General features: G+C 40.8%; 1 protein-coding gene across 1 annotated transcript in view; it reads left to right on the top strand.

Annotated features, from left to right (window-relative positions):
• The window catches only part of CEP290 (centrosomal protein 290), a 113582-nt gene that overhangs the window by 5104 nt on the left and 95453 nt on the right, over nt 1–13025 (top strand). The window contains exons 2-6 of the mRNA XM_065400984.1: nt 5117–5239; nt 5376–5453; nt 9781–9850; nt 10143–10189; nt 12387–12530. Coding sequence (XP_065257056.1) covers nt 5138–5239; nt 5376–5453; nt 9781–9850; nt 10143–10189; nt 12387–12530 — 441 coding nt within the window. The 5' untranslated portion in view covers nt 5117–5137. The remainder of the gene's footprint in view (nt 1–5116; nt 5240–5375; nt 5454–9780; nt 9851–10142; nt 10190–12386; nt 12531–13025) is intronic.

The raw sequence follows: 13025 nt of genomic DNA, 5'->3' as shown, positions 1-13025 counted from the left end.
CGAGCCTCACAGTGTTTCCATCCTTCCAGTTGACTTTTTCCAACTCCTCCTTTTGTTGGGTTTCGCTGACACCAAGGATATCGCATCTTATCCTTTTCTTCTCCTCCATCAGATGGTTTAATGTTTCCTCTCTCACCAGCAACCTACAATTGTAAGTACACACAGCAAGGGTTGTCCTTTTCCTTGTTGGCCTAGCACCTGACACTTTTAGCAGCCTCTCATCGCTCATTTTCCACTCTGCCACCTTAGAACGGTTTCATGATGTGCAGGGAACTAAGACCCATTTACTCGTGTTGTTTTAGCTGTTAACTTCAAGCCATCCCACTGGCTAGGCAGGCAGGCATGCGTACCTCCTCAAGTTTAGCTAGCCTTCAACCTCTAAGGAGAAGGAGATGCACTCTTTCTGAGAGAGCAATCCCCCTCCCTGGATTGAATAGTCCGACACCTTTGTAGCATGGTTAGACCTACCAGGGCATACGCCCCGCTATCATAGCTGTCAGACGGCCAGGGCCACCGCTGTGCCACGATGAGGATTTTGCAGCGGAGCAGCAGATAGATTTAATAATATCAGCATAGACCCATGAGCTTCATCCATTGCCATAAAGAGATCAACTACAAATACAACCAGCACAGCATGTTCTAGCAAGTGGAGCGAGCAAGTGTTAGAGATTTTTTTTTTTTTGGACTGTGCCATCATCAATAAACTGATACTGTGTAGCATTATTTGGTTTACTGCACCCAAAAGTGTCCTTTGCATTTACAGGACATGTAGAAGACCCAATCATTGCTCCTAAGAATTTACAATTTAAAGTTCCAATCCTATAATTGGATTAATAGATTCATTCATACAAACACAGAGAGCTTTCTACTTGGACCAATTGCAAGATTGATGCCTATATAAAAGACATGAGTTAATAAATGGTCCATCTTGGGATTCCAGAACCCTGTCTTGTTGAGCGAGACACGCTAGCCTGCTGCAACACAGACTCAGGGTTTGGACCACGCTCCCAAAGCTACAGGCTTTAAGTGAAAACAGCTCAGCAGGTTACCTGTCTCTAGTACCCAGACACCCAGTTCCCAATGGGATCCAAGCCCCAAATAAATCAGTTTTACTCTGTATAAAGCTTATACAGGGTAAATGTGTGAGTTGTTCACCCTCTATATCACTGATAGAGAGATATGCACAGCTGTTTGCTTCCCCAGGTATTAATCACTTACTCTGGGTTTATTAATAAACAAAAGTGATTTTATTAAGTATAAAAAGTAGGATTTAAGTGGTTTCAAGTAATAACAGACAGAACAAAGTAAGTCACAAAGCAAAATAAAACAAAGCACACAAGTCTAAGCCTAATACATTAAGAAACTGATTACAGGTAATATCTCACCCTCAAAGATGTTCCAATAAGCTTCTTTCACAGACTAGACTCCTTCCTAGTCTGGGTCCAGTCCTTTCCCCTGGTATAGTCTTTGTTAGATCCAGCAGACATCTCAGGGGGTAAGCAGGGGTTTTCTCATGACTGGCCACCCCCTTTTTCCTGCTCCACCCCCTTTTATAGCTTTGGCACAAGGCTGGAATCTTTTATCTGTGCTTGTCCCCACCCCGCCTCGTCAAGGATGGGGATTAAGATGGATTCCAGCATCATGTGACCTGGTCACGTCACTGTAAGACCCCTAGTCTCTATTCTTCCTGCGTTGGCCCACACGTACACAGGAAGGTTTGCACGTAAATAAACCATTTACAACCAATTGACTGGGTCAATGGGAGCCATCAAGATTCTAAACCACCATTAATGGCCCACACTTTGCATAATTACAATAGGACCTCAGAGTTATACTTCATATTTTTACCTTCAGATACAAGAATGATACATGCATACAAATAGGAGGAATATATTCAGTAGGTTATAACCTTTGTTATGATACCTTACAAGAGATTTTTTGCATAAAGCATATTCCAGTTACATCATATTTACACTCATGATCGTATTTCCATAAAACATGGCGTGCAACGTCACAGCAGGATTTATAAGCATAAGATCATGAGCAAAATACCCACCACAGAGTATGTTGGGCAGTGTCTTTTGCCTCAGGTTCTTAAGTCCAACAACCAAAAGTTCCTTTAAGATACTCCTCCTTTCTCCCTCCACCATATCCCACTATCAGTTGTTGTCCTTGGTCCTCCCCTCGCTTAGTGAGCGCAGTTCAGCTGAGGGTAAAACCATCAATCAGGGCATGCCAAGCACAGTTCTGCTCCCACACACCAAAGATGATAAGACTTTATTAGCCCTGCACCAAATAACAAAGTGACTTGCAATCCAACACCTGCCAAAAGTGATCATTTGGGCAAAGCAGCTCCATCATGCTGCGCACTTAGGCCAGTCTATGCAAACAAGGTCGGTTGCTAAAGTCTTCTTCCCTAGTTCATCACTAGATGTCAGGGTAGAATTCATTCAGATCCTGCTTACATGGTCAAACATAAAGTTGGTATCCTGAAATGAAAGTAGCCTATAGGTTTGTGTAAATAGGATTTGTGATTCCTGAGTCATTAGCTAATTAGGGATTAGGAAGGACAAGAGATGTGTGGAAGGATAGTGAAGGACTGGTTGCACAGCAGAATTTTAGAGTGGGGCTGTTAGAAGATAATTCTGTGTTTATATTCTTAGATGTGTCCTTGATTGAGGGTTTTACTGTCCCTTCCACAGCAAAACCCTCAATCGTTTGTCTGTCTGTGGAAGTGGGCCTGTGGTTCCATTTCAGTACTACTTGTTGACATCTCATGGCCCATGTTTTCATGATGCCAATAGCCTATTTGCCTAATTTGCAGTCTCAGCCTCTTGTTTTCCTTGGTCATCTGCTACTCTAACACATCATCTTCTCCTTCTGCTTAGAATATTTTCCCCCTCTTAATCTCTTTTCTCCTAATTAACTGGGCAGGACTTGAATTTCTTCTGCATGGCATACTGCAGCTGTGTCTCCCTGTCATCCAGGAGAAGTAGAAGATCAGAAATATATGCATAATGCATGTGTAGTGTCATCCTTGGAAAATGATTGATTATATTTTCCAGAACACTTAGTAAACACAGAGAAACTGATTCTAGAACAGTGGTGGGCAACCTGCGGCCCATGGGCCGCATGTGGCCCGTCAGGATAATCTGCTGGCGGGCTGCGAGACAGTTTGTTTACTTTGACCATCTGCAGGCATGGCTGCCTGCAGCTCCCAGTGGCCGCGGTTCTTTGTTCCCGGCCAATGCAAGCTGTGGGAAGTGGTGCAGACCACAGGGACGTGGTGGCCACCGCTTCCTGCAGCTCCCATTGGCCAGGAACGGCAAACCACGGCCACTGGGAGCTGCAGGTGGGATGCCTGCAGACAGTCAACATAAACAAACTGTCTCGCAGCCCGCCAGCGGATTACCCTGATGGGCCTCATGTGGGCCGCAGGTTGCTCACCACTGCTCTAGAATGTTATGGAATATATTTTCCCACAATTCCTACATTTTTCTTTTTTATGGCATATTATGCATATGGGCTATTAAAGACTTTTTAATACTGGCCAATATATGAAATCAAGTAATGTAGAGCTTCTGAATTATATTGCAGCAATGAATAGAACTCTTCTCCCTCTCTTTAGGTATTTTTGCTCAGTGTCTAAGGATTCCCCAATAAAACAGGATTTAGACTTGTAAAAACGATATAACTGAGATAATAAATGTGAAGTACAGAGAGCTGGCAGGTCACTGGAGGCTAGGGAAGGATGATTTGCCTCATAACTTTTCTCCTCCAGCTGTGCAATTAAGTTTTCATGTAGTCATCGCAGACAATTCTAGGAGTGCTTTGAGGAAGATAGTGGCAGCTGAGGTTGTGTGGCTGTGCAATATAAAAAGGGAGGTTAAGTTGGTGAAACTCTAGACTGGGCTGAAGTAATGCAGAGCAAGTTGTGCCAGTTCCCAGAAGTATGTGAGAGATTCCCATAGCCTCAAGTGTGGGGAGTATGAGGGCTAAAAAGACATCAAAAGTCCTCTCTTTTTGTAGACTGGGGCACATAGGAGAAGTTGGATGTCTGAGGGCAGGTCTACACTATGTGGCTAAGTCGACCTAAGTTATGCAACTCCAGCTATGTGAATAACGTGACTGGAGTTGACGTACCTTAGGTCTACTTATTGCGGTGTCTACATGGCGCTGGGTTGACGGAAGAAACTCTCCCGTCGACTTACCTTATGCTTCTCGTTTCAGTGGAATACTGGAGTCAACGGGAGAGCAATTGGCGGTTGATTTAGCTGGTCTTCACTAGACCCAGTAAATTGACCCCTGGGGGATCGATCGCCACGCGTCAATCCCCCGGTAAGTGGAGACCAGCCCTCAGAGGGTGATCTGTCCAATTCTCTATGTTAGTTCGCAGCAATGGACTAAATATATTGACTGTTCTGGCTTTTTTTTTTTTTTTTTTTTTTTACTGCATTGTTGCCATCCTTCTAACTTAGGGCAATATATAGATTTTAAAAAAATGCTTGTTCTGTGTTTAAACTTAGCAGGGCCTAATTGCTCTTTTTGGGCTATTGTCAGCGCGTGGCAGGAACAGCCAAGGTGAATGTAGTAATCCACAAACTCAAACCCCCCTTATGGATATAGTCCAGGCATTTCTCACCATGTCCAATACAATGGCAAGCCACCGTGACACATAGATATAGACAGGATATAGACATCCATGTAGATGGATTTACTGTTTCAGCTCTTATTACCCTCAGAACAGACTGGCCAGCTTTCAGGTTAACTACTGGATTTTATAGATACAGGCACAGTAAGCGAAAAGATGAGGGTAGTAGCTAGCACAAGAATTTTGCTGTCTTACAGAAATGGATGCTGGGTAATCAGATGTTCGCAGTGCAATTGTTGGGTGTTATATAAGAGATTTTCTGTTACCACAGGCAGATTTGCCTTCTGGAATATCTGATTCAAAGATCTCAGTGTGTTCACCGAGAAACACAATGTACTGCATTATGAGATTGGTGGATGGTTCTTAGCATCGGTCTCTACCATTCACATGGTTGCTTTTGACAATCATAGCTACAAGTTCATAAATGGTAATAAATACTGGTGTTTGATTATTTTATTGTTACAGAAAAACTATTTTAAATTCAAGATGCCACCCAATTTAGATTGGAAGAAGCTTATGAGAATTGATGCTGATGATCTGCCTCGTCAAGAAGAACTGGCAGATAGTTTGCTGGTGACTGTATCCAAGGTATTTTAAGTGAACTTTAACAGTTTTATGATTCATTCTTTAATTAACCTGAACTGGTATAATACGTGTGTAGTATTAAGTGTGTTTATTTAATTTTCTTGATGTTTAACTAAACCATATTCTCATCTATATTTAGGTTGAAGGAAATGACTTAAAAGATGAAAATCCTGAACATGTGGTACATCTTTTTAAAATTACACAGTCACTAATGAAGGTTTGTATTAATCTTATTTTTTAAAACAACATGACTTTTTAAAATGCATTCATGTATTTATTTTTAGATAAAAGTATTCGTTTCCATTTTCAAGTGGAAGCTCAGGGCTCAGTTCTTTTGTCTACACACATGTAACTCCCAGGTGTACTGGAAGACATGCACACTTTTTTGCTTCACATAAGTGCTCCTGGGAGTTACATGTGTGTATGATGAATGGAAAAACAGATTGTGTAATTAAAAGAGCCTGCTTTTCCAGATAGAGAAATACAAACACAAATCTCAAACAATTTTTAGATGCTGTAAAATATCTTAAAAATTGTTTTTCTGTAACATTTGTGGTGCATAAAAATACATGATGGTGCGGTGCCCATTTGAGTGGTACTAGTCTGGAATAACCTTCAAAACTTGAGTGTCAGCTCATTAGGAAGGTGGTATGGGGTTGAAAAGGATAGTTTTAAATTGTTGGATGCCAAGTAATTTTATTTGAAAAATTACTAACAACATTTAGTTTAGAGAAACAAGGAATTGTAGGCGAGCTCTTATTAATTTTTCTCTTATTGCCAGTTCAGGGGTGTGGCTCCCCCTCATGTAGTCACGGAGGTTCTTTTACATACCTTACAGGACACCATGATCAAGACCAAGCAAAATAATCACAATTTTTAACCATGGCTATTTTATTATTAAAGAAAGATTTAAAAAAATTAAACCAAACTGCACAAATGACTGAACACAAATGATTAACTGGTTACTTCTGTTACAATCTGTTCTGCATGTCTCTCTGTGGAGAGCTGTTAATTCCCTTGAGCGTGAGCCATCCCAGGGGGTGGGGGTGCTTTTCTCTTGGTAAGCTAAGACCAAAGTATATTATTTCCCAAATTATTGTGAATTAAGCTTTAGCATCTTATTAGATATTTAAAACTGTTCATCTGAACAAAATAATTTGTTTAAAGGAAGTGAAGCCTATTAATAATTAATAACCTAAACAGTTTATAGTTGGGTAAAGTAAGCAATCTTAGCTAAATCCTATGAAATTGAAGAAGATATTCAAATTAGTTACTCAGAAGAAAGCCATTTAAGGATCTGTCTTAAAACAGGCCACTTATGAAAGTTAAGAATTTTAGATCCAGTTACATCCCATTATTTCTCTGTTTATCCTCTCCAGAAATACAGGGTCTAACCACTTGGTGATTAACTTGGTGTTAGCACTGGTTTACACTGCAAACTTATGTCAGTATAGCTACATCGCTCAGGGAAAAATTCACACTCCTGAGCAATGCAGATATATGGACCGAACTCCTGGTGTAGAAAGTGCTATGTTGACGGAACGGCTTCTCCCGTCGACATAGCTACCGCCTCTCAGGGGGGTGGAGTATGTAAGACGACAGGAGAAGCTCTCCTATCGATGTAGGTAACATCTTAACTAAGCTGTACGTATAGACAAGCCCCATGTTTTCTAAGTTACAACAGTATTTCAACAAAATCATTACAAAAGTTTTAAATCTAATCACTTACCAGTGTATTTAGTGAACTTTCTCTCACCAATCCATGTTGAAGTCTTCGGGAGATTTTCCTGGAGTTGGTTTCTTCTTGAGTGTTCTTTGTTTTTCTTATCTGTCTGTGTCAACTTACTTATGGAGAGCTGTGTCTGAACAGGGTGACAGAGGGTGTATGTGAGGGAGGCTCGCTTCAGAGTTTCTATACCCTTCTCCTTCCTATTTTCATGAAATTATAGGAGAACATACCTCTTTCAGGTTTGTTTAGATTCACAGTTGGCTGCTTACCCTTTCATTGACTTCATCCCCTCAGGATTGGTTTAGGTGACACTCTTCAACTCCTGACAGTGCAGTCTGTTTAATGAATATACAACAGTCCTTTAATTGTCTTGTAGCAGGAAAGCATCAGATAACTCTTCAAAGCTAGTTTCTCTTTATTCAGTCCATTGTCTGAGATAGTCTTTCAATTTTATGAAAGTTTAACAGGAAATGAAAGTCTGTTTTCAAAAAGTCCAAATATTCCTGTTTTTTATATAAGAGTTTTTGGTCCTTCAAAGTCTTTTAAAATTAAATAACTTTGAGAAAGTCTTTAGCTTAAGTTGTTGATTCTAAATTATTTTTGGAATGATGGATTTTCTTGTCTTCCTGAGTTGGTTGAGGGTTTGCTTGTGCACTGCCAGTAATTAATTTATTATCTATTAATATACACCTTGTTTACATAAATGGCTTCTTACTCTAGTTTGCAAGGTCATTTGATTCCATGTTGGGACATAAAACATGTTATCATTTACATAGTGTGACCGAGGTCCCAGGGGGGCCGTGCTGAGGTTACTCAATTAGGGCAAATTGCAAAGAATGGGGCAGACAATCCCCAAAGCTGGTGGTTATTCCGATACTTAGATCCACCAAGTTAGCCACAAAACAGCTTCTATAATATCTTACTGGTTACACAGAAGCCAAAACGCCAGCTCCCTTAACTTAAAAGCAACCCAGCCTTTAGGCTCTCTCCCAGACAGCCAAGTTCTACAAATCCCAAAGAATTGGACACATTACCTCCCAGGTTAATGAATATTCCAGATCTTACCAAATACACACTTACAGCCAATTCTTATTAACTAAACTAAAATTTATTAATAAAGAAAAGAGAGTGTTGGTAAAAAAAGATCATTATACATACAGACATGAGTACAGTTCTGAGATCAGTTTCATAGTAGAGATTGGGAGCTTTGGAGTTGCAAAGAGTTCTTTCATAGTTAGTCCATATGTTATAATCCAATGTTCATATCCAGGGTGATCCAGATGGGACTGGAGATCTCAGTTTTACGACTCAAGCTTCCCCTGAATAAAGCTCAAGGAGATCTGAGATAAAAAGGATCAGGACCAAATTGTCCTTTATACAGTTCCAGGCCTTCTTTTGACAGCACGGAGTCCTCAGTTGACCAATAGGCAATCATCGCGACTTGGAAGTAGACCTATTTCCTAAGCATCACCGGTAATTAGATATACGGATTAACATAAAGCAATTGTCTATCTTCCACCATTCGCCGGTGCTCTGCTGTATATTTAAAAGAGAAATTGATACAGTGATACTACTATATTCACAGTTCATTTAAATGTTAAGATCTCCTTTTGATCTCTCAATTCACAGAATACAACATAGACAGGAACCGTTTGATTACATTGTTAACCTCTAACAAGATATAGGTAAACATAGACTACTACAATTACTATCTTCTTCCAATTCTTTAACAATGCAAGTTTACATTTCAAAGCTGTAGTCTATCTAACATTGCTTTGCTAGCTACTTGTAAGGAATAGCCCTAATTACCACTGACATACTTTCCTAATATGTCTTTAAAGGTAGAATTTGGGTCATTTACCCTGATACTTGCTTAACTTTTTCTGGCCCAGCGTCACACATTGCAATGACATTAGGAGCTGTATTAGGCGCTTTGCATTTAGCTAATGTATTTGCAATTATCCATTTCACAAAGATGTTTTTCATTTCAACATTTTAAGAAATAAACAGAAGTTTAAAACATCTCCAGCTACACATGTTATTCTATAAGGTTTTTAAGAACATAAGTAGGTTTTCTTGCAAGAGGGTGGGGGTTATTAGAGTTCACTCTACCTAGATTTATTGCTATGATAATATACCCTACATTCCTTTTTACAGTTAGCCCTCTACTTAAAACATTGTTTTACGTGGTCTGTGCTCTTGAGGTATGGTTGACATTGAGAGAGAGAAACCGAAATCTTATTGAATTTCTTTGATTAGTTTTAACATTTTGTAACATAACTAGCTAAACATATGTATTCTTATATTTATAAGCACCCTGGGTATAACATTCTTGTAGTTATATCTTAATATTCAGTAATGTGCAGACAAGTTTGTAACAACTTTAAAATTATTTTATAATTTATTAATGTCGTTTTTTGCATCAATATCGAGGTATCTCCCAAAACCATGCTATTGAAATCTTTATATCACACTACTTGTATTCTATCACAGATGTATTGAAAATGGCAGTGCCAACCAGGTTACAAAGTCTGTTGTTTGTAGGGACCTTTTCTATAGTTTTCAGGATGTGTGCTTCTGAGTACATAAGGTTTCTTTATTGCTAGTATGATTCCTGTGGAAAAATACCTAGTGTGGCCTAGTGGATAGAGCAGCTGCCTGGTGCTCGGAGGGTATCTGGTTCTATACCTGACTCGACCACTGGTCTGAGTGATGTTCCATTAGTTCTAGAATGAGATTTTGTGGAGGTTATCACCATCTCATAAATTAGCCTAAAGGTAAATCTGTTTTCTTGCTATGTATATTTCTTTGTTAGATGAAAGCCCAAGAGGTAGAGCTGGCTTTAGAAGAAGTTGAAAAAGCTGGGGAGGAGCAAGCCAAATTTGGTGAGTAACTCTTCTGAATAAGCATTAAAAAAAAAAAAAAGCTATGCACAAAGTGACTTATTATTACATGGGGTCTATAACTAATAAAACATTAGGCTTAAATAACTATAGGTAGAATCCTGTCCACATTGAAACCAATGGCAAAATTTCCATTGATTTCAATGGGGACAAGATTTCATCCCGATATTGATAAATGGGAATGAAGATTGCTGCTGTTACTCTAGTTCTCATAAGTATTTCCTTTGCTGAGAGGTCTTGGATAACTCAGTATGTCCTATTTTTATTTCAACAGAAAATCAATTAAAAGCAAAGGTTATGAAACTAGAAAATGAATTAGAGGTATGTTTGTTTTTAAACTAAATTAGTTTCTAGAGCTCCAATGATATTTATTCTCTGTGGACTTGGATACAGTTTTTAACATTATTTGAGTTTTGAGCATGGAGAAATAATCTGTTCCTTTTTAAAATGTTTAAAAAAAGGTGGTGGGTTTTGTGCTTGGATAAAGAACGCAAAAAACCTAGATAGGTGTTCATGTTAGGGACTTATCAAAAGCCTATAAAAGTCAGTTAGAAGACATTGATTTTTTTTTCAGGCCATTCAAGTAAATGAAAGACAGACAGTGAAATAGATTTTAAGCTGCAGGCTGCAACTTTATGAACTTAACACTGGGTAGAGGTGGTATATGTCTCCACCTTATCTCACATACCAGGCACATAACCAGGTCCAGTGCATCGTGACAGCGCTCCCAATATCTAACCCAGCATTTCTTAAGCTTCATTGCTCTGTGACCCCATCTGACCAAAAAATCTCTACACGACCCCAGTGCCCTGTGTTACTCTAAAATCAGGGCTGGCATTAGAGGGTGGCAAGCAGGGCAATTCCCTGGGGACCCACAAAGCTAAGTTGCTTCGGCGTCAGCCCCGGGTGGTGGGACTTGGGCTTCAGCTTTCTGCCCTGGGCCCCAGTGATTCTAACGCCAGTCCAGGTGACCCCATTAAAATGAACTCGCAACCCACAGTTTGAGAACTGCTGATCTAATGCAGGGGTTCCCAAACTTGGTTCGCTGCTTGTTCAGGGTAAGCCCCTGCTGGGCTGCGAGACGCTTTGTTTACCTGAGCATCCGGAAGTACGGCTGCTCGCAGCTCCCAGTGGCCGCGGTTCGCCGTTCCTGGCTAATGGGAGCTGCAGGAAGTGGTGCGGGCCAGCCCACCGCTTCCCACAGCTCTCATTGGCTGGGAATGGTGAACCGCGGCCACTGGGAGCTGCGAGCAGCCGTATATGCAGACGCTCAGGTAAACAAAGCGTCTCACGGCCGCCAGGGGCTTACCCTGAACAAGCTGTGAACCAAGTTTGGGAATCCCTGATCTAACCTATAATCCTGTATACCCTTCAGTCTACTCCCTGGATTCAGCTCATGTCTGAGTTCTTTAGTTGACGTGGGATAGAGAGTACCAAGGGGAAGCCTCTGTCTGAAAGATTTCAGGCCTCCTCTTCTGTGTACAGGCACAAGCAAAGCTAGCAAAAATCACGGGTCTCATTTACCTCTGGGAGCTGGCTCTATTAGCCTTTATCCACACTGGACACCGACTGCAGATTGTGACAAATGACACATTCTTATATAATCGCCTAGTATCAGACTTCTAAATCCTATTATTTCTTACTTCAACTGTGCCTCCATGATATTGTGAGGAAACAAAGCTCTCTATCTACCCTACAGGGAGGGTGGGCAGGAAAGCTGAAGAGGCAAAAGACTTGTGTAGCACAGGAAAAAGTTTAAATTTTTAAGAGAGGGGAGTATGAGAGCCAACTGGCTACCAATCCTCCTCCCAACTGGCCAGTGGGATGTAACAAACCCAAAGAGGGAGAGGGGCCTGACTCCAACCTGTGCTTTCCTCCCTCCTATCCCCATGGGAGTGGCAAATCCCCTCTTTAGGTCCAACCAGTAACATCCTCCCCTGACCTGCTTTGAGGGGGTGTGAGCTGGAGGAGGGGATATTTCAGGCAGAGGCTCTCCTCAGTGATTCCTCTTCTGGGGATACTGCATTCTCCCAGATGTCCAAACAAATGTCCCGTTTTACACATACCCACCCACCCACGCTGAGATTTCTGGGGACAGATTCTCTAGGCTTTCGATCAGACACTTAGGCCTCAGTGAGGGAAAGTGCCTTTGACATGCCTGAAGAAATTTGTTTCACAAGTAAAAACAGTACCTACTGCTGAAAGAGATGTATTTGCCATGTATGGTGGTTAATTTCAGTATTAATTTGGAATATGTACCAAGTACATATCTGCAGAGCACAGTGTATGTATGGAGATCTCTAGGGAGATCTTTATTTTAATAATTCTGAAGATTTGTGCTCAAGTAATTTTTGTTGTTACTAAAACATTACCTGGAAACATCACCCATTATCTTGTTTTTTTTAAACTGTTTGCAAACATTGTTACTTCCATACAAATAAATCTGTCTCACTAGCTGTCCTACATTTTTAATTTGAAGAAAAAATGTACATTTGTTAGTTTTTAATGTTCTTCTAAGATGGCACAGCGAGCTGCTGGTGGTCGTGATACTCGGTTTTTGCGTGATGAGATCCGTCAGCTGGAAAAGCAGTTGGAACAAAAAGACAGAGAATTAACAGATATGGAAAAGGAGCTAGAAAAAGAGAAGAAAGTTAATGAACAGGTAAGAAATATTTTATTCCATTGCACAGCTTCTCTCTGAATTCATTACTCGTCCCCCACCTGGAATTCGGAAGGGGTCCAATCAGGAGCATTTTAGGTGAGAGTCAAAGGACAAGAAGAAGGTACCCTGCCAGCGCAAGGGCTGAGTCCCTCAAGAGACCTGGACTGAAGGGGGACAAATCCTGAAAAGATAGAGTGCACCTCCCCCAGATACAGAAGTGGGTCCTCAGTCTCCTGGGGAAAGAAGCAGGCTTTTACTCAATTCCCTTTTCTCCCACTATGTGTTGAGGGAATTTCAACAATACTCAGGGTAGGGCCTGCAAACTGCAGAGACTCCAGATGCAAAAAGGAGAAAGCAATTGTGTCCTTCCCAAGGCAGAAATTCATATTTTTAATGAACAAATGGGGTGAAAATCAGGGGTTGAACCTCTTCTCATTTGCCTTCCTCTGAGGGAGTGTTTGTGGGGCTTTTCCCATACACAGAGGCTCTCACAGT

This window comes from Emys orbicularis, chromosome 1 (assembly GCF_028017835.1).
Source record: "Emys orbicularis isolate rEmyOrb1 chromosome 1, rEmyOrb1.hap1, whole genome shotgun sequence".
Classification (NCBI taxonomy): Eukaryota; Metazoa; Chordata; order Testudines; family Emydidae; genus Emys; species Emys orbicularis.
This window is presented reverse-complemented; position numbering and strand designations above follow the sequence as displayed.